The sequence below is a fragment of the Dipodomys ordii genome, unplaced genomic scaffold (assembly GCF_000151885.1).
Source record: "Dipodomys ordii isolate 6190 unplaced genomic scaffold, Dord_2.0 Scaffold77, whole genome shotgun sequence".
NCBI lineage: Eukaryota > Metazoa > Chordata > Mammalia > Rodentia > Heteromyidae > Dipodomys > Dipodomys ordii.
In genome coordinates, this window is record NW_012267293.1 from 6,413,854 (window position 1) to 6,436,205 (window position 22,352).

A 22,352-nucleotide genomic window follows, 5' to 3' on the forward strand; every position below is an offset into this window, starting at 1 on the left:
TAGGCCCGGTCTGCTGCGTGGGTGCTGCGTCATGTTTTTGCCAGGGGGTCGAACACCTGCAGCGTGGTCCTCTTGTCTTTGTTACTGATGGTCGCCCAGTGGCGGAAGTTTTTTTCCTCAAGGTCTAGCGACAGATCCTGGGTCCCCACACATGCAGGGTCCCTGTGTGATCTCTCAGCGCTCCTGGCTTCTGAGGCCAGAGGGTCAGAGCTCTGGGAAAGCCATTCGTTATTCAGTAGTTTAGGGTGGTGGAGAAGGTTCCAGAAGGGATCCTGATACTCATCAAGAAGAGAGGCTGCGTCTGGCTTTGGGTCTCTGGGGCCATCAGTGTGGGGGCTTGTGGCAGACGAAGGGTCAAGAAAGCCCACTTGTGTGCAGAGAGGGCTGGCGTCCGGCTGGCGTCCGGGTGGGCAGCTGCCCGCCCCGTCCCGGTGGCACGTGAGGCCCTGGAGAAGTTGGCTGCTGCTCTTCAGGACCTGCAGGTGGAAGGCTGCGGGTGCAGACTTCTTTCTCCGCGGGGGCACCCTGGGCACCGCGACGGAAGGTGGCTGGGTTGCTCCTGCCGCCGGGACCTCCTCCGGCGCTGGTGGTCCACTGCTGGGCCTCCGCTCGATGCCTTTCCCGGGCTGAAATGTTCTCGGTTTGGGAACAGGTGGAATTCGAGGGAGTGCTGACGGAGGAGGGGGTTCAAGACTTGTGTCTGGGGGACCAACTGTAAAATGGACAGGCAGCTGCTCAAACTGTTCTTCTGGTGACAGGAGCTGAGAAAAGGCAAGACAAGAGTGTAATAAGAAGCCAGCCTGGGGCAGAGGAGACACAGAACGCTCAGTGGTCAGCAGGAGACAGAGAAGGAGAGACTGCGCTGGCATCCTGGCCATATTGGGATGGGAGAATGTCTGGGATGCCAGAAATGTGACCAGGTATGAGAAAGCATGGCAGAAACACACCATCCAGGTCAGCCCAATACGTCCAAGGAAACGTGTGTGGGGATTTTAAAACCAGAGACAAAGTTGTCTGTGCCACAGGAAACGGTCGTGGTCTTCCCTCACTCCGAGGAAACCCCTCTGAAGCTGCCTTCTCCCCTGGATGCTCTCCCCTGCAACCTTTTCCATTTTGATACAGAAGAGGGGGGAATGTTCCACAGGGACTTCACTCCCCAGGTTTTTCTCAGGGCCTGGGCGCTGTCCCTTAGATTTTTGCTCAAGGCTAGCCTCTACCACCTGTGCCTCCACTCCACTTGCAACTTTTTGGTGGTTCACTGAAGATAAGTGTCTCATGAACTTTCCTGCTTGGGTTGGCTTTGAACCTCCATCCTCAGATCTTACCTTCTTGAGTAGGTACAATTTACAGGCATGAGCTACAGGTGCCCAGTACTTTCTAGGTTTTGACTGTTGTTACACATGAAATGTTGTTGTTGTTGGTCGTGGGGCTTCAACTGTGGGCCTGAGCCCTGTCCCTGAGCTTTTCAGCTCAAGGAGAGTGATCTACCACTTGAGCCACAGCACCACTTCCAGTTTTCTGGTGGTTAACTGGAAGTAAAAGTCTCACAAACTTTCCTTCCCTGGGCTGGCTTTGAACTGCAATCCTCAGATCTCACCCTCCTGAGTAGCTAGAATTATAGGCATGAGCCACCGACGCCTGGTGAAATGAAGCTGTTTTTTGTAAGGAAGTGGCTACCGGAGTTAAGCATTCGCTGTCCGGTGCTTCCTTTGGTTCTTTGGAGACCAAACTAGAAGTTTAAGCCCTTCTCCATAGTAACTCCTGAACAGCTTCTTGGGAAAATGAATCCACTTTGGCTCCTGGCTTTTAAAAGCAAACACAAGGCAAATGCATGGAGAGGAAGAAGGAAATGGTTGATGTGGCCAGAAAGCATGGAAAATGGACAGACCACAATGCACCGGCATGGACAGAAACACAATGAGGAAGAGATGAAGCATGCTCAGTGGAGAGGGCCGGGCACAGCCACGCTCACGCAGGGCTGGCAGAGAAGGCAGTCACTCTGGTGCTCAGGCAGGGTTTACCAGGTGCCCGTTCCTAGAACTGAGATCAAACGGCAGTTCCGGATGTGTCTATAGGTGCCAGTCTCTGGGCAGCTACTGTCTTTACAAACTCATGTCTTTGAAGCAGTAAGCAAGGCTGAGAAGCTTGGGAGCGAGAGCAAAACACAATCTGCAAGAAAAGTGGCGAGAAGAACTGTGGGGCCTCCAGGAGGCCTTGCTGCATGGGAGAGAGGAAGACGGCTCGTCTAGACACCAGGCCGTGTTTCCTAATGCACATACCATCTGCACATGTGAAGCCATGTGCACGCAGCACACATGAACGCCAGCAAGGGACCCCCAGGGGGAAAAGCACCCCACTGTGGTTCTGTGTGAGGGCTCACCACAGTCAGGGGACACGATCCCTTTAGGGCAGTTCTTGTCCTGCTCAGCAGAGCTGAGACCCAGCCGGGAGATAAGGAAAAAGTGGTTGTTAAACCATTTTCCTCAAGGTCTAGGCTGGGGCTAGGGCCATGGGATGTTGAATGGAGAAACCAAATCCGACTAGATGGCTCAGTCCGAGATGTCACTGTATCTGGTGAGTCATTTGAGCAGCTTGCCCTGCTCTGCTGTCCCTTACCTTCCCCGTCCTCCTCAAGGTTGGCTTCTTGATGACCGGAACCTTGGGTGCGGGCCGGCGAGGTAGGATCAGGAGCCCCTGGGAAGTGTCCAGTTTGGTGCTCCCGGGGGTGCGATCTGGTTTGGGGGATCCTTGGTCCCGCAGGGCTGCGGCACTGAGGGATGAACTGGGCATTTCTGTTGGACCTGAAATAGAGAATTTCAGGGCTCACGTGTGTTCATGGCAATTAAAGTTTCGTAAGTCTGTCCATGATGGAGTCTTTTTATGTCTATGTAATATACCATTGGATGGATGCACCGAATTTTGTTTATCCATTTATCAGTTGATGGGCAGAAGGGCTATTTCAATCACACTTTTAATCCTATTGTTAATGAAATTTAAAAACTAACTCTGCTGTATAATCCTATACTTTCTCAATCTCCTAATTCATGACCTCTTTAAATGTTATATGAGCATTCCCAAGTAGGTTAAGTACACTGAAGAAAAGCAAATTAGGTGATTATAAATGCATATGCCCTTTTCAGGAACATAATTCTCTCCTTTCCAAAAGAGATTCTTCTGGGGCTGGGAAGGTGGCTCAGTGGTAGAGCGCTTGCCTTGCATGCCTGAGGCCCTGGGTTTGATTCCTCAGCACCACATAAGCAAAAAGCAAAAAGCCGGAAGTGGTGCTGTGGCTCAAGTGGTAGAGTGCTAGCCTTGAGCTGAAGAGCTGAGGGACAGCGCCCAGGCCCAGAGTTCAGGCCTCACGACCGGACCCCCCCAAAAAAAACAAAAACAAAAACAAAAGAGATTCTTCTGGAATAAAACCAACAAATGATAGTTACCAGAGACTGTGTGTGAAGGAGGGAGATTCCTGCTAAAGCATGGCATCGTTAAGTGGAGAAACTCTCCAGTGGTCCTGCTCTGACATATAGAATTTATCTACACTCATCAGAGAGTAGGAGGTAGATTTTGTGTCTAAAATGCAGACTACATCTGTTGGCAGCTTCTTCTTTGTAGTACTAGAGTTTGAATTCAGGTTCTTTCTTTTGAATGCAAGGTAGGCAGTAGTTCTACTCCTGGAATTATGGTCCCAGCCATTTTTGTGTCAGTTAATTTTTGAGTTGGTGCCCATATTTGCTCCTGGTCTAACCTGGACCTGGATCTTCCTATTTCTGCTTCCCAAATAGCTAGGATGGTAGGCATTCACCGTCATGTCCAGATTCTATTAGATGACATAGGGTCCTGAAAATGGTCTGTTTTTGTTTTCTTTTTTGCCTAGGGTGGCATCAAACTGTGATCCTTCTGATCTCGGCCTCCCAAGTAGCTAGGATGTAAGAGTGAGCCACAATGCCCAGTCCACAAATATACTTTCCACAAAGACAAATGAATTCATGCATGTACTGGTCACCTTTAAAAAAAATCATTGTTTGTAGCTCCCTTAAATACCGCTTAATAATCTTGCAATGATTTTTATAAAATGTACTGAATTTTGAATACATAATTTAAATGGAGAATAGATGGAAGTAAGCAAATAAAATATTGCTAAAGGATACTTCTATGTAATGGTATCCTCCCCACCAAAAAAAAACAACTTTTCTTTTTGTGGCTACCCTCAGTGGGAGAAGAGATGAGAAGGAAGTGGGCGTTCCACTCCTCGTGGGCCAGGAGACCTACCTCCACCGGCTTCCAGGAGACACCGGATCGCTGCCTCTGCCTCCTGAGCATTGGTGGTTTTGATCTGCTTGACGTTGTAAGGCTTACTTATTCCAGTCCTAGCTTTGGGCTTGAGGACAGAATGGGGAAGAGAAGCATATGAACTTGAGTGGGTGTCAGGCCTAAACTGCGCATGCCCCGCCGGTCTGTGCAGGTGTTAAGTAGCCTATACATGGGCGTGAGCCATGCAGAGCCCCATCGGACGGCGATTTGAAAACAGAAACCACTCCCTGCCATTAATTTCTCTGTAGGATGGAAACACATTTCAAGAAGAAAAGCACTAATGGTCAGAGCTAATGGCCTTTGCCAGTCATGAGGGCAAACAATCTTTCATCTTTTCAATAACCAGATAAAAGAGCGGAGGAGGCCACATCTTCATGGCCTTCCTGAGTACACCATCTTCCAGGTACACAGCTTCCTAAAAGTGTGTTTTCTCCTGGCCACCAGAGGCCTGTCCTCATCACAGACGCACTGGCATCTGGTTCACCCCTACACGTGCCGTGACCCAAAGTACCTGCCCAGCCCAGCTCTCCAGGTGGTGGACAGCGTCCCAGACAGCTTCACCTCCTTCACCTCCACCTGTCGCCTACCCTTCCACGAGAGGTAGAGGGTCCTGGACGCTCCCTCTGCCACCCCTGTGACCTGATCTTCTTAGTGTGGCCTCCTGCTGCGCTGCTCTAACTCATTACCCAGGTCCTGTGGGCCTCTCTTTAGCCATTTCGACTAGAATGGCCAAAGCAATCTCAATTTCTCCTTTTTTCCCTTCTACCAACCAATGTTCTATAGACCAAAAGCAAAGGCAAGATTCATGAGACACAGGAGGGACTGGAAATGTGTGCCTCATACACACACATGCACACACACACATGCATGCATGTTACAGCCTACAAAGGAGTAAAGGAGTTGTAGCAAGTTAAGGAGATGGGCAGGGAGAGGACTCAAGTCATGGACTGCACCACTGTTGAAAAGACAAATCCTATGGGCCTAGGGACAGTCCACTGCGTTTGAGAGCCTGAGCACTTTGCTGGAAGCAGGATGCTAAAATGGAAGAACTCACTGGTTGCTGAGGTGCTCCGGGCAGAAGTTTAGCTGTCTGCAAGATGGAATACTGCCCGTGGGTGCCGGAGGAGATGGATGCATCAGAGGCTGACTTTTTCACCATTAAACCAGCTGTAAAAAAAAAAAAAAAAGAACAAAGGCAGAAAGTCAGCCTGAGAGTTGGCACAAGTTGCCAGCTAGCTGGAAGAAGGCCGGAGGAGGGACAGTGAGGTGTGCGTGCTCACGTGGTACCCATGGCACTGACCCACAGGTCAGAGCTACGGGAACCTCCAGAGTTTCCACTGGGAGGCTGAGGCTGGGGTATGCAGAGGTAAAGCCCTTGCGTGGCATGAAGGTGGTCCTGGTTTAGTCTCCAGAGCTGACACTGCCCCCTTCCCCCAGATTTTGTCTTTAGATTCTCTAAAGCTTGACCTATTATGCAGCTTCTCTGAAGAAGCAAGGTTTGGATGTCATTTTAAATCTAATACTATGGAGAATTCTAATCTGCTTTAAAATTTTTGATTTTTAAGTGGCTAAAACATACAACTATTATTAGAACCAAGTTTTCAAATGTCTGAAGTCCTATAAATCAGAGAAATCAACTATGCTGACAGTCTGCAACAAGTTGCATTTTAAAATATTTTATGACACAGAAAATAAGACACATTTAGTAAAGACAAACAACCAAACAAAACGAATACCAATTTTGTTTGAAACCATTTTTTTTAAATTGTGTATAGATATACATATACATAACTGGAAAAGGGAGAAGCCTTCTTGTTAACTATTATTAACAGGTAGTCATGTAAATTTAAATTTAAATGTTTATAGTTCTCTATAAACTTCTGTAAGAAACCCATGATTTATACATTTTCTTTTTAAAACTTTTGTTTACTTCTGAAGGAGTCTCGCTTAGCCCCAAACTCAATCCTCCAGCTTCTACTTCCCAAGTATGGAGAAGGCATGTGCTACCGTGTCTGGCTTGTGAATTTTATTTTTGTGTTATTTTCATTTATTATATCTTATTTTGCTTTTTTGAGTTATGACCTACAAAAAGCAAAAAATTGGCTTTGAGAGTTCTGCATTTCTGGTGTGCAAGGGATTATTATGACAGCAATAATCCTGAACTCAATTCTGAAAGAAACAGCTTCAGAAAGTTCATGTCTGACTGTCATGGTTTTGGAGGAAGAAGTACACAGATCAAAAGCATGTCACACTTTACTTTGAGATTAGTAAGGCAAGCTTGGTGGGAAAAGCATTCTCTGAAGAGCCAGAAGAAAACCATTATCCTGTGAGACTCAGGCAGGGTTTATTCCAACCTTCAGGCATGCCAGGGACAGCAGGACAGGAGGCCGAGGTCGTGCCTAGAGGCATGCACGTTAGCGGTGTAGGTGTCAGACCCCTACTGAGCAAACGGAGGCCTGGGCAGCCAGCGGAGAAGCAAGCATCCAGTGCTGAAAAGCTAGAGAGTTCCCTCACAGTACTGCAAAACTCTCTTTCCGCTCTACTTTTCCTTTTAGATTTTGCTATGTACCCCAGACTGGCCTTGAACTTCTGATCTTCCTGCCTCTGCCTCTAGAGGTATTACAGATGTACGCCACCATGCCCAGCTCAATTTTCCACTCTAAAGGTTGCAGACTGAAAAGAGGAGGAAGCGAAGGCAGAGCTATACGATACACAGAGCTCCCCAAAGGTCTCACTTCATGTGCCAGGAGAAACCCAATGACTTCTGTGACCAGATGTGCCCTGGATTTAGACCAAGAGAGTCCAAGGTGGGGAAAGGCATGGGGGTGACTCAGCGGTGGGAAGTGGGTTTAGAGTCATGTTTTCAGCAGCTGGAGGTGCGCGGTTATTCCCAGCAGGCATGGTGGCAAGCCCAAAGCAAGCGAAGTCTTACTTGGAGGGGGGGGTCTCTGCGGTGGGTGAGGTGGCCGGGACCTATTGGGGACGGACAGAGACCTGCTTGTAGAACGGTGGCAGAAATCCCCCATGGCTTCCAGCTCCTGCTTTAGCTCCGCCAGGTCAGCATCGTCTGAAGGACACGGCAGGGATGAGAAACATGGTGTTTTCCAAACGGGACGGTTAGTCAGGGCGCTGACCAGAGTGGGTAGATGGCTGGGGAGCCACTCGGGACCCCACCGCTCTCCACCGGAGCAGAGGACACCCAGTGCCTGCTCGGAACAGTCACTGAGCTGGGGACACGGTGTGTTTGCCAGCCTTGAGAGAGACTGCCATCCTTGAATAAAGAGTAGGTGTTCCTTCTGGTCTAATCAGCCAGAGCCCACACAAAGCAGAGGAGACAGTGGGAAACCGGCACCCCTAGAGATTCTCCAACCTCAGGGAAGACATGGCGTCTGTTCACTACTCTAAAACATGACCCCCGTGTTAGAAACAGGAGATGCTCCCTTCCCTGCCATCCTGAAATTCTAAACACATCAAGCCTCTGCCAGCCCCTTCCCACGGCCCGCCTCAGGGACTGGTCCCGTGCAGCCCCCGGGGGCCAAGGAGGAGCTGCTCTTGTGAGGACGCAGACACCCGGGACACGCGCGATCTCCCCCGGGACCTGGCACAGCCCTTTCTCACGTCATCTTGGCTCAGACCTCCCATGCCCAACTCCGGCAGCTCAGCCCACATCTGCGGACACCCCGCAGCCCGAGGGGCCCTCTGGATGCCCACGTCTACCCATTTCTTCATTCAGATGAGCACTCGCACTTCGCCTGCTCTGGCTTCCAGAGGCCACCTGGAAGATGGTCACCCCTGCAGAAAAGGCCACCTTCTTCTCTGAAGTGCACATGCCGCCTACTGCCGCTTCCAGACCAAGGCCGGAGCCGCTGCCACAAGCTGCACAGACCCCTCCACATGCTGACTGAGGCCACGACCGCAGATCTGCCTGGACCCCTCCACATGCTGACTAAGGCCACGACTGCAGACCTGCACGGAACCCTCCACACACTGACTAAGGCCACAACCACAGACCTGGTTAGGAGCTTCACGAAATGCCGCATTTCCAAGGTATCACCTCATCCCTGCCAGATCCAAATCTCCGTGATGGGCTCAGCCACCTGTAAGGTCCACTACTCCTGATGGCTCAAGAGAGACAAGCTACTGGTCCGTCTGATTGGCCCAAGGGACATGGTATCGTGGTGTCTGTCCTAGCCAGGCATCCTTCTCCCTGGAAGCACCTTCAGGCCCGTTTAGCCTGTTCTCTGCTCCCAGCCCCAGCTCCAGTGTTCTGACACACAGCTAAGCTCCTGCACCTCCTGAAAAAGCTGCCTTCCACTGGGGACACAATAACCCTCAAGGAGAGGCAGTTTGGGCATTTTAGGATGGAACACTGTCAGCATGTGTGTGATGCTCAAATACAAACTGCCTTCCCTCCAGCCATGAAGTATTCATGAGTTTTGTTTTTTGTTGTATAGGGGGAAGGAGGCTTAAACTCACAACCTGAGTGCTATCCCTTGGCTTTTTCATTCAAGGCTGATGCTTTCACTTGAGCCACACTTCTACTTATGGCTTTTTGCTGGATAATTGAAGCTGAGTCTCACAGACTTTCCTGCCTGGGCTGGTTTTGGACCACAATCATCAGATCTCCGTCTCTTGCATAGTCATGATTACAGGAGTGAGCCATCAACACCTGGTTCTCAAAAGTTTTAAAACTTATCTGAACAGTCATTATAGTCAATGTACCTCATATAAAAGTTGAACTATGTAACTTGAAGGGATGGACAGGATTGGAGAAGATAGAGGTGAGTGATGGAAGGGTGACACTGATCTAGATGACGTGTTCAATTGAAATCCCTTTGTATACTACTTAAAAATAAAACTTAAAAAGAAAGTTAAATTTATTTGAAAGAATCACTATCATTTGGTTCAGGGATATATAACTATATATACATATACGTAAACACATATACAAAACCATATAAAGATATATACATATGTATCTATACCTATGTCTATCTCTATATACAAACAAAAACCTCTATCTATCTATCTATCTATCTATCTATCTATCTATCTATCTATCTATCTATCTATCTATCTATCTATCTATCTTTCTGTCTGTCTGTCTGTCTGTCTGTCTGTCTATCTGTCTATCTATCTATGTATAGGGCCTGAGCATTGTCCCTGACTTTTTTCCTCTTAAGGCTAGTGCTCTACCACTTTGAGTCATAGCACCATTTCTGGTTTTCTAATGGTAAATTAGAGATAAGGGTCTCACCAACTTTCTTCTCAGGCTGGCTTCGAACTTCAATCTCAGATCTCAGCCTCCTGAGTAGCTAGGATTACAAGCGTGAGCCACTGGTGCATGGCATATATTTCAGTCCACATGACCATTTAGTTCCTCTTAATTCTAAAATGACATTATGGGGACTGGGAAGGTAGTTTAGTGGTAGAGTGCTTGCCTGGTACGCATAAGGCCCTGGGTTCAATTCCTCAGCACCACATAAAAAACAGAAAAGTCCAGAAGTGGTGCTGTGGCTCAAGTGGTAGAATGCTAGCCTTGGGACAGTGCCCAGGCCCAGAGTTCAAGCACCACAACTGACAAAAAATAAAATAAATGAAATAAAATTATATTATGCTACTGTATGACTGTATCAAATATAATAATATAATCCAGACATAGATATTGATATTTCTTAAGAGGTTGAATCAGAAAAATGTTTCCATTGGTTATGAGCCTTGAACTCAGGACCTGGACCCTGTCTTTGAACATTTTTGCTCAAGGTTAGTGCCCTACTGCTCCACCTCTGACTTTCTTGGTGGTCAATTGTAGATAAGAATCTCATGGACTTTCCTGCCTAGGATGGCTTCAAATGCCGATCCTCAGATTTCAGCCTCCTGAGTAGCTAGGATTATAGGTATGAACCAATAGCACTTGGCCAGAAAAAAAAAAAATTTTTTTTTTGAGGGTGGGGAAAGTCACAAATGTAAAACCAGTGGAGAACTGTGGCTACTTTCATACACAAAGGAAACATGATGATGTGAAATCTGGTGTGTTCCAAGTGTACAAGTTGTAAGAGATGAAAACCTAGGAAATCAGAGGGTGGAGGTTGGATTCCCCCCAGAGCCCAGTTCTATCCTCCCATGCCCCCAGGCTGGACTGGCGCTGAGACCCACCCCTCCTGAGAAAAGGAGGGGTGAGCTACCTTTGTACGTTGGATGTTGCTTCTTCTTCCTCAGTGCAGGTGACTTGCTGACAGGCGCCACGGAGCCATGGTTATCCGGGGGCTCGTCACTGCCCAGCTCACTGTCTGAGACCACAGGCTGCCGGAGCTCATCCACCAAATAGTCGTCGTCATCTTCTAGGACATCCCCTAGGAAGCAGAATAATCACAGTTTGGGGAAAACACTTCATTCGGACACAGCAGCCCAGCCTTTCATCCAAGAGGCCTGCCTGGGCTGGCGCTGGCTAGTTCTGATCAGATTGGGAGGCACAGAAGGGGAGTACACATCCCTGTGGAGCACTGTGAGGCATCCCAGGAGAGACTAAATCAGGAGGAGACCCTCCCTGAATGTGGATGGCTCATCTCATAGGCTAGGAGAGCAAACGGAATAAAGCAGGGAAAGGAGATAGCCCAAAGGGCCAGCATGGCCGTGTTCTGTCTGGTTCCTGTCTGCCATGGGGCGAGTGACTTCTGTCACGTGTCCCACCACCAGGATGCTCTGCCTCACAGGCAGCCAAGGACAATGGAGTGCAGGCTCTGGAACAATTCTTCCATGGTTGATGGAGGCATTTGGTCACGGGGAAGCAAAAGCAACAAGCATAAGGATGCTGGAAGCCATCTCCCAGGAGCCATGTGAGCCTTGTCTCTGGGGACAGTCCCCACCTCCACCCGTGTCTGCAGCCCGGATAGCCTCAGAGCCACCAGTAATGCCAGCCCATATAGCGCTCCACTCCCCCCTCCCCCATCTCCCCACACAGGAACACACCCACCACAGATGTACCAGCCATGCTGCAGTGTCCTAACCTCTGTGAGGTGGGGTTTGAGGAAGGATCTTGGACGTCACCTGCCTGTTGCTGAAGGAACGGCTTACCTGCCTCTCCCTCTCCCCGCGGGTCACTAACCTTCTAAGTCATAGTCCAAGCTGGTGAAATCAAAGTTTTCCTCCAGCAAACAGGAGTTGGCAGTGGGGGACACAGCGGCCATGCTGTCCCGTTTCCGAGTGAGCTCCTCTCGCAAGCCTTTCAGCCAGTCCTTGGTCTTCGGCCGAATCTTCACCACTCTGCCTTTCACCTGGGAGGACGGACAGCAAGAGAGGCGAACAAGAGTCACGACAGCTTCCTTTGGTCACATGAGGTGCCAAGGCCAATCAATCTCTGCCTCTTGCCAAGAAAAGCCCAGATTGAGACCCAGACATGTTCAGCATGGCTCTCCTACACATTTAGGGTAAATAGACGCTGAGCTACCATCACCAGCTTTTCATTCCATGAGAATTTAAAACCAAGATTTTGTCAGAATGGAACCACCTAGGAGATGCATGCTCTAAAACTCAGGAGCTCAGGGGAAGGACGGAAAGGCTTCTGCATTAGGCATGTACAACGATGTGCCAGGAACTTAGCGGGAGCCACACGCCAGGCCCCTGCAACTGTCCCAAGATACCTGAGACCCAGCTGAAGGATCCCAGGTCCTCCCCTATGTAGTGGCTATACACAGACATCTTGGGGGGTAACCAGGCCCAGAGGGGAAGAGAAGACAGGGCCACATAAATGTGGAAATCAGTCAGCCCTCCTCCATCGGTGAACACGCTTCACTTACCTTCATACCATCCACGTCCAGGACATTGAGAGCTGAGTGGCTGTCGGCAAAGGTCACAAGCATCTGCCCTTGGTTGATTCTGGAATATAGGGGATTGGCAGAGTCAGCGCCAGAGCCGGGACTGGGCGGGGTGCTCATGGGTCCCCACATCCGAGAGATGGAGGTTACCTGACCAGAACGTCGTCCCGTAACTCCCCAAGGTCTGCATGAGCTCAGTGCGCAGGTCCTCGGGAAACTCGTTTTTCTCTTCTAGGGTTGGTGACTGTAGGTTTACCACCACGGTGGCATCCAGAGGACCCTGGAAAGAGGATACTTCCTGGAAAACCCTCTCCCGGGCACCCACGTCGACTTCCTGCACTTCCACCTCCACGATGGCCAACACGGGTCTGCATCAGACAGAAAGGGAGGGAGCAGAGCACTGTTACCTCGGCAGCATCACACGCAGCCTCCACCCGCCCTGCACCACCACACTTCTGGAAGATGTCATGTCCACCTGTAAGCCTGAGCTTTAGATTCTGTCTTTCCCAAGTCTTAGTTATAGCTCTCCCCGCCCCCTGCCCCTTTGGTGCAGATACCAGAACTTCAACTCCCTTAGCTTTTTCACTCAAGGTTGGCACTCTACCACTTGAGCCACAGCTCTTCTTGTGGTTTTTGGTGTTTAATGGAGATAAAAATCTCACGGGCCGGGGGCCAGTGGCTCACACCTGTAATCCTAGCTACTCAGGAGGCTGAGATCTAAGGATCGCAGTTCAAAGCCAGCCCAGGCAAGCAAGTCCGTGAAACTCTTATCTCCAATAAACAACCAGAAAACCAGAAGTGGTGCTGTAGCTCAAGTGGTAGAGCGTTTACCTTGAGCTGAAGAGCTGAGGGACAGCACTCAGGCCCACAGTTCAAGCCCCACAACTGACAAAAAAAAAAAAATCTCACAGGTATTCTTGCCCGGGCAGGCTTCAAACTGTGACCCTCCTGAGTAGCTAGGGTGACATGTATGAGCCACTGGTGCCAATTCCTGCTGCTTTCACAAAGCAGAGATGCCATCCTTACCCTGACATCTCTCAGGAGTTATTCCATAGGCTGATTCCAGACACCACCTGCCTGCCGCCTGTGGTCCCTTCCCTCCTGTGTTGGTACCCAGGGACATACCAGCCACTCAGAGCATGAACAGCCCTGAATCCAATATGTAAACATCCTATGGCATTCCCAGCAGGGAAATGCAAATGAAATGCTTCACCGATAGGTGAATGGGCTAATTCCATGGGTCACAAACCAGTAAGCCAGATCTATACCAACGCCACTGCAGCTCTGAAACTGAAATTCTCACACATGATGCGGTTGACTATATGGAGCAACGACAAAATGCTAACAAGTACTAAGTAGTGCTGGATGCACAGATTTTTTGCTCCTCCTCTTTCTTCTGTACTGTGTATTTTACACACACACACACACACACACACACACACGACATGAGGCTGCCTGCGGGAAGGAGGGGGCACTGCCTGACCCCGCAGGATCTTACCTGTGGTCAGACGCCTGCAGCTCCGAGCGGCCATAGTACCTGAGGGTACCAGGAGACCATGTGTGCCTGACTTGGGTGCTGCCATCTAGATCATTGTCTAGGAGGTTGAATTCTCCAGCTGCTCACGGAACAAAATCATACATGGATGTAATTATAAATATCGGCAGCAGACAGAGATCTGTCACCAAGTACCTCATGGCTCAGGCTCACTCTCCTGAACCTGAACCTGGGCATGGACTGCTTTGAGGTCTGTCAGTGCCCACAGTAATAATGACCTGATGGTCTCCCTTCCCTACGGCAGGCTAAGAGTGGGCTGGGCTGGGGCGTCCTGTCAGTTTTCTAGGTTTCCAGAGGACCCCAGCAGTAGTGGATCCCCTGTAGCCACTGCATGGAGACACGGCAGAGTCCATGAAGTCAGACTCTTCTGCCTGCCCCCCTCACCCCATGGCCTGGAGCCATGAAGGTGTTCTCAGACTCCTCTCAAGGAAAAGTTTCTCTTTTTCACCTGCAAATGTATCTCCTGGTTTTGAGATCTCAGCAGACATTGCTCCTACAGTGAAGAACTACCAGATTACAGAAGTTCCAAGTTTAATAAACTTCACTTCCCACTGGGTAGCAATAACCATTCAAAATACACACTGACAAAGCCAGGCGCCGGTGGCTCATGCCTGTAATCCTAGCTACTCAGGAGGCTGAGATCTGAGGATCAAGGTTCAAAGCCAGCCCGGGCAGTAAAGTCCATGAAACTCTTATCTCCAATAAAACCACCAAAGAACTGGAAGTGGCACTATAGCTCAAGTGGTAGAGCACTAGCCTTGAGCTGAAGAGCTGAGGGACAGTGCTCAGGCCCAGAGTTCAAGCCCCATGGCCAAAAAAAAAATACATATACATATATATATATATGTATATATATGTATATATGGAGAGAAAGAGAGAGAGAGAGAGAATTCACTGATTTAAAAATTCTTCCTGTAACCAATATACAAGGACACATGCACCTCCATGTTTATTGCAGCACTGTTCACAATAGCTAGGATATGGAAACAACCCAGATGCCCCACCACAGATGAATGGATCCAAAAATTGTGGTATCTATACACAATGGAATATTATGCAGCCATTAGAAAGGACAAAATAATGACATTTGCAGGGAAATGGATGGAGCTAGAAGAAATCATGTTGAGCGAGGTAAGCCAAGAACAAAAAGACAAATGGTACATGGTCTCCCTGATAAGTGGATGTTAAATCCAAAATGTTAGGTGATAGGACAAAATTAACAGGACTTAAGAAACAAAGAACTTCCACTCATCTGGTCGAACTACTACTAAATAACCCCATGCTGCTGATCACATGTATGGTGTATATGTGTACACCGTTATATGTTATAGACTGTGATAGACAATTTGCTCCAGGAAAGTTAGAACGTGTTTGTGACTTTAACTAAGCATCACTATCCCACAATAATGTGAAATTTGGGAAATTATGTAATCACTTAATCACAATTAAAAAAAAAAGGGCTGGGAAGGTGGCTCAGTGGTAGAGCACTTGCCTTGCATGCCAGAGGCCCTGGGTTCGATTCCTCAGCACCACATAAGAAAAAAGAAAAAAAAAGCTGGAAGTGGCACTGTGGCTTAAGCCCCACAACCAGACCCCCCAAAAAACAAACAAACAAACAAAAAAAAACACCAGAAAACTGGAAGTGGCGCTATGGCTCAAGTGGTAGAGCATGAGCCTTGAGCTGAATTGCTCAGGGACAGCGCCCAGGCCTACAGTTCAAGCCCCACGACTGACAAAAAAAAAAGAGAGAAAGATCTTTCATGTAATTGTTTCTAACATATTTATAAGATGATTTCTTTGGTGCTTTGTATGTCCCTCCCCCACAGTATAACCCCTGCTTACACTGTATATGATGTTGGTATAGTTTGTAGAGGGGAAGGGAAAAAAACAAATCGTTAAAACAGGGACATAGGAGGACCCATTGCAACAATGAGATGTACAAGTCGTTATGTCAAAAAAAGAACTTTACAACTTTGGTTGGGGGGACGGGAGGAGGATGGGAAGGGATGAGTAGGGGAAACAAAGGAGGAGGGTACAATGCTTGATAAGAAATGTACTCATTATCTTGCCCATGTAATTGTAACCCCTCTGTACAGTATTTTCACAATAAAAAAATATGTTTAGAATAAAAAAAATTATGGGCTGGGAAGGTGGCTCAGTGGTAGAGCGCTTGCCTTGCATGCATGAGGCCCTGGGTTCGATTCCTCAGCACCACATAAGCAGGAAAAAAAGCCGGAAGTGGCGCTGTGGCTCAAGTGGTAGAGCGTTAGCCTTGAGCTAAAGAGCTGAGGGACAGTGCCCAGGCCCAGAGTTCAGGCCCATGACCGGACCCAAAAAAAAATAAAAATAAAAAAATATAAAAAAATTCTTCCTGTGTCTGGTGCATGTTGAATTTGGAACTGGGTCTTTAAGTAGGTAAGAGTTTAGTTGAACAAAAATAGGCTAGATCAAAGTTGGGTACTGGTGGCTCACGCTTGTAATCCTAGCTAGTCAGGAGGCTGAGATCTGAGGATCACGGTACAAAGCCAGCCTGAGCAAAGTCCATGAGACTCTTATCACCAGAAAACCGGAAGTGGGGCTGTGGCTCAAGTGGTAGAGTGCACGCCTTGAACAGAAGAGCTGAGGGGCAACGCCCAGGCCCAGAGTTCAAGACTACATCAGGCATCTGAGTGGACATGAGAATGGAGGAGAAGCACCCCAATAGTTGCTCCTCTTTCCTCCTCCAACAATCAGCAGAGAGTGGGGTGGGCACACAGCGAGTGGCGTGGGTGGGGAGAGCAGCATTGGCACATTTACATGTCACAGTCCAGATTGCGGCCAGAGCGGGGGGTGGGGGGAGGGTCCCCACACGGCAGCTTCTGAAGGCCTTGGCACCTATTGCACTTATCCAATGTCAGAATGTCATTCTGTGATGTGATTTACACGCAGCGCTCGGGCTGGGTGGCTGACTGCCCCTGATACCTGGTCTGGGGTGGCCCCGTGCGCTCACCCGTTTTATCGAAGGGTCGCTTCTTCCTCCACCACAGCACCCTGTCTGTCCAGGCCGGGGTGCGACACTTATCGCTTGTGTCATAGGCGGCAGAGCCAACGTCATACTTGTAGGTGGGTGCAAAATTAATGGCTCCTTCATGAAAGTCTTTAAAAATCTATGGGGAGGGGAAAGAAAAAAGACATAGGTCACCTGAAGAAAAAATAAAAGGCGTATTCCAGAGTGTTCTAAAAAGTAGCACAGCCTATGTTACATTTGCAGGTATGTCTTCTACTAGGCATAACTGCCTTCCAGTTAGCACGTTCACTCCTCTGGCTGACAGACATGCCCTGCCAATGCACGTCCCTCCTGCATTCCCCACTGCTGGCTGTCACCTCCTCCCCCGGGGGGACAGAGAAGAGCTCAGCTGGGGATTCCCAGGCCCACACAGCACCTAACTCGGACCCAACAAGGCAGTGAGTACTTATAGACTGAGCCCACAGAAGCTTAGAGTGGAAGCCAAGTTTGTGTCTGTTTAACCCTGGATCTGGCTAGGGGTGACACTATTGGTAGGAAGAAGGAAGAAAGACATTTTTCGGGAAGTCTAGTATAGTCCACTCGTCCACTCTCGGCCATCTGTGCCCTAGCAGGCACTGGGAGGTGCAAAGGCAGAGCAAACCTCCAAGGACGAGCAGGGTCTTACTCGCAGAGACTCCTTAATTTCCCTCTCCCCAGATATAACCGGCCCCACTCTCAAAGGCAATGGCATTTCGATGCACCTCCCTGTCTTGGCCCAGCCATCTAGGAGTCTAACAGACATTGACATAAGTAACAGTAGCCACTGGAAGAGAGGATAATTGGGGACATCTGAAGGCTGCTGGAATGATCTAGAAGCACAGATTCCATAGTTGAAACTTATGCCTAAGCCTGAGGCTCCCCTAGGAACCTGCATAGGGGCCATGGATGGAAACCTTGGACAGTTTGGGACCAAACTATTGCCTGTGATACCTGCCCTGTCAGCGGGGTAAGCAATTTGACTTTACTTTCAGTCTTCCTTGACCATAAAATGGGTATAAACAGGTTGCATGGCTACCTTCATAAATCTATAAGTAAGCACATTGGGTGGTATGCAAGTGGTTACAAGTGAATTAAGTGAAGTATAATAGACTCTATGGAGAGCTCAAGTAGTATAATCTTTTAGAAAGACTAGGTCAAACCCAACAAAATCAATGCTAGGGAACGGGTACATCCAAAAGGGGAAATGGGGCCAAGGGCTGAGAGGCTGACGAATGAATGGGGGTGGGGGAGAATGCAGTCAAGAATTCACTGTATTTTCCACGAAATTAAGAAAGTAAGGGAAGGAGTGGGCTGCAGGCAGGTGAGAACGTTGAAGAGGCAACACTGATGAAGATGCATCCTATTCATAAACCGCTTTGTGATGTGGCACTGTCTTTGTACGACTACTTAATCCAAAAAATAATGAAAACGAAATGGTATAGGGCACAAATTGGTATGCAAGTTATTATATACAGTGGTACATAATATAGTATTATATACTATTGGAATTTGTTAGTGTTTTCACCAACAAGAAATAGAGATATCACCAAAGCAGAATGAGTAATATTCAAATCCCAAGTATCACAGGTGGTTGTTTGAGTTGCTATCAGTGGTTTGTCTGGCTACTGAGCAGGTGTGAGAAGGAGTAGGGTAGGTTCATTCATCAGTACTCACCCCTCATCTGACTCCAAAATCCCCACCACCCGCAGGCATCTCTGAGTCTAATGTAAAACAGCCTTTTACCAGTGGACCCAGCAGAGTCAGGGTGTCCAAAGGCATAAAGGGAAGGACACAAGTTCTGGGGTGCTCTTGGCTCCCCCTGCTGGGTTGAATGCTCTCAGCTGATCTCTACCCTGATGGCTGATCCAGCCCAGAGAAGACACATGGACCCCACATATGGTTAGCCAATAGGAGAGGTGTGTGTGTGTGTACACACTGCTGTTTGTGTATGTATGTGTGCGCGTGTGCGTGTGTGGTGTGAGTGTGTGTGTACACTGTTGTTTCCCTAACTTTAGAAGTCCTGCAGTTTTCTACAGTATCAGAAACATCAATCCACTTGTGAAAATTTGGTGAACACTCATAAACACAGGAGAAATCATTCCATATTGGAACTATATTCCATATTCGTCCCACATCAGAGCAAGCACAACTTACTTTTCCACTTGATTTCTGTAGCTGTAGTTGATCAAATTCCAGAAGTTTCTTCCAGTCTTGGCGTTTAACAAAATAGAAGACTTCTTCATAAGTAAGATCTATGCGATAGTTGAAATCACCACACCAAAACACGTAATCATGAGAAAAAATGTTTCTCCCCTAAGTTGCAAAGAAAACCACAGTCATTCCAGCCCATGGAGTTTGGCAGATGGGAGGGGAGGGGTCTTCCTTTCTTCTTTTTTTTTTTTTTTTTGGTTGGTCATGGGGCTTGAACTCTGGGCCTGGGCGCTGTCCCTCAGCTCTTCAGCTCAAGGCGAGCGCTCTACCACTTGAGCTACAGCACCACTTCCGGTTTTCTGGTGGTTTATTGGAGATAGGAGTCTCACGGTCTCTCCTGCCCGGGCTGGCTTTGAACCTTGATCCTCAGATCTCAGCCTCCTGAGTAGCTAGGATTACAGGCGTGAGCCACCAGCGCCCGGCTAAACAGTGTCTTTCTTAAGCTGCTTCTTTTAGGCTTTCCATTATGTCTCGCTTAAATAATGGTTCCTGAATAGTTTGGACACAGCACTCTAACTCTAATGGGAAGTATAACTACTGACATTTAGTCTGCCATTTCCGACACAATCCCGACCCCAACAACCAGGCGGGGCTCTGTTTCTTAGCTACATCCCAACATGTAGGCACCAGGTACTGAAGTGTTCTGTGTTAGGAAAGCCAGGTGGGAAAACGCTCATAATACCGAGACTTCCCTGAGCTTATGCCCTGTGACGGCCTCCTCCCAACCCAGCCTGGCTGCCTGGAGCTCAGATCTGGGGAGCGCTTCCCTGATTCCAATGATAGCAGCTGCCAGTGGCTCCTGGCTAAAATCTTAGCTATTCAGGAAGCTAAGGCTGAAGGTTGAGGTTCAAAGCCAGCCTGGGCAGGAAAGTTCTCCAATTAATCACCCAACTCCCTAATGGAGGTGTAGCTCAAGTGACACTCTAGTGTCAGCCTTGAGCCAAAAAGCTAAGGGACAGCTTTCCCCAGGCCATGAGTTCAAGCCTCAGTACTGACACAGATGGCACAGATGGCGAGGCAGGGAGGAGAGAGGGAGAGGGAAAGAAAGAGAGATAGAGATAGAGAGAGAGACAGAGAGATAGAGAGAGAGACAGAGACAGAGAGAGAGAGAGACAGAGATCTGAACCCAGCTCCAAAATTCATTTGTTTCCTCACTATGTGATATTTCCCCTTGCACTGGACATCAGCAGAATAGAGAATTAACAGAGATATCCTCAATGCTTTTGTTATTTGGGGGGCATATTATAATTTTTTTAATTATTTAGGGGTGTACTCCAAGTATAACATTTCAATGTAGTACTTTTTGACCAAAAGAGTTAGATTTTGTTTTTAACTACACACAGGAATTTAAAATTTTCAGGTTCCTTTTCTTGTTTATTCTTTTAACTCAAGAAATAGTAGAAAGGATCAGGACTTGTCATGAAAAACTAAAGAGGTTTTGGGGGTTTCTATGTCGGTCGTGGGGCTTGAACTCTGGGATTGGATACTGTCCCTCAGCTCAGCTCAGCTTCCGGTTTTCTGATGGTTTATTGGAAATAAGAGTCTCACGGCCTTTCCTGCTGGCTTTGAAACATGATCCTCAGATCTCAGCCTCCTGAGTAGCTAGGATGACAGGCATGAGCCACCGGCGCCTGGCTGTTTTTGTTTTTGCCTTGCAGACTTGGTAGCCCAGTCCACAGACTTTGTTCCCACAGGGAACAGAACAGATCCATCGCCTAAGACGCTGGTGTCCAGGGCCCAGCTAGCCTTCCTTCGAGGCCAGAAGACTCTGGCCAGGACAGGACATGTCTGACCTCCCTTTAGAGAAGAGATGGGACCTGGCCATCCATCCCAGGCTGAATGTGACCAGAGCATCCTCTTTGCATGGGGAGGACGTTAAAATCTAAATGTGAAAATACAGTCTAATGGCTTCAACATGGAAACCTCTGGGCTGCCACTAGAGGGCAGTCTGGCCTGCACTGCAGCCAGTGGTAGTGGCGACAGGAAATGCAGGCTCTTAGTCATGATTGGCTGATGTGAAAGGAAAAGTTCTTAGCTGAGCAACAGAGGTATGTGTGAAGATTGTACCTCCCCAAGATATATATCCCTCCTCCAAGAAAATGAAATCTTATAGTGCTTGGATGTAAATGTTCTTCACAAACTCTTGAGCCAGACACAGACATACTCATTTCGCTCCCCATTCTATCATCTGAATTAGAGAACCAGGGAAATGTACCTAAGCAAGGCAGGGGCACCTAAGAACCTCCAAGAAGGGAGAAGAGGAGGGGCCAGCACATGGGAGAGCTGGGCTCTGTGCACCCCTGGGGTCCCCAGGCATGCCGCCATGCCTCCCCTCCCCCAGCCCCGGAGCCCCTGGTGACAGGGCCCCTCCCTGTGGTTATGGTTCTTTTTTTTTTTTTTTTTTGGATCTGGTAGTGGGGCCTGAACTCTGGGCCTGGGTGCTGTCCCTCAGCTCTTCAGCTTAAGGCTAGCGCTCTACCACTTGAGCCACAGCGCCACTTCCGGCTTTTTTCTTTTTTGCTTATGTGGTGCTGAGGAATCGAACCCAGGGCCTCATGAGTGCAAGGCAAGCGCTCTACCACTGAGCCACCTTCCCAGCCCTGGTTATGGTTCTTGAATCTTGCTCCTGATGGCAGAAGGGTGCCGGGAGGCCCCACTCACTGCAGGGAAGGAGAGCTTGTGCGTGATCTCCCGGTAGTCTTCATTCCTCTCCTTCACTTGCGACTGCCCGGCCGTCAGATGGCTGCAGATGAAGCAGAAGCTGCTGCTGTGGAACTGGAAGCGGATGCCCACGGCGCCCTTGTTCCCAGCCTTTCCCCCCATGCCGGTCTTCACTGTGTCAATGGCCACGTCCCTGCAACAGAAGAACACGAACCTTCTGTTGGCCACAGACAAGTGCAAACCGTCCTGCCCCAGGGAGGCCAGCAGCAGCACCAGGCCGGTGCGCTGAGCCCTGGGCCCAGAGCCCTAGGCCCTGCTCAGTCTCATCCTCTGAGGCCAGCATCACGGTGACCAGCATGGCTATTATTGTCTGCCTGGCCAGAAGGCTGCTTCCCCTCGCTGCTAAGTGCTGCCTCATGGGGGTGCACAGTGCTCTTCACCAGGGCCTCCCTCCTTGGGAAGGATTCTTAAGTACCCCATGAAGCTGCACACACTGCCGCTATGTCTGCCCTAGCAGTCACAAGCCTGTGGCCCAGCCCGCCCCATACAGTGCTCCTGGATGGATGGGAGGGGCCATCCAGCCAGCCACATGTTTTGAGAGCTCAGAGGCAGCTATTTGGGTTGGTCCAAGAGGTGGTCTCAAGCTGACTTTCCTGCAATGCACACTTCTTTGTGGGTTTTTTTTTTTTTTTGGCGGTTGTGGGGCTTGAACTCTGGGCCTGGGCGCTTGTCCCTCAGCTCTTCAGCTCAAGGCGAGCGCTCTACCACTTGA

At 48.9% G+C, this 22,352-nt stretch overlaps 1 protein-coding gene across 1 annotated transcript in view; it reads right to left on the minus strand.

Moving 5' to 3' along the window:
* Positions 1-22,352, minus strand: part of Synj2 (synaptojanin 2) — a 56,061-nt gene continuing 33,709 nt past the window's right edge. The window contains 14 exon segments of the mRNA XM_013024537.1: positions 1-761; positions 2,617-2,801; positions 4,273-4,381; positions 5,369-5,481; positions 7,247-7,381; positions 10,500-10,667; positions 11,420-11,588; positions 12,111-12,189; positions 12,279-12,291; positions 12,294-12,496; positions 13,627-13,744; positions 16,673-16,829; positions 18,863-19,021; positions 21,581-21,773. Coding sequence (XP_012879991.1) covers positions 30-761; positions 2,617-2,801; positions 4,273-4,381; positions 5,369-5,481; positions 7,247-7,381; positions 10,500-10,667; positions 11,420-11,588; positions 12,111-12,189; positions 12,279-12,291; positions 12,294-12,496; positions 13,627-13,744; positions 16,673-16,829; positions 18,863-19,021; positions 21,581-21,773 — 2,533 coding nt within the window. The 3' untranslated portion in view covers positions 1-29.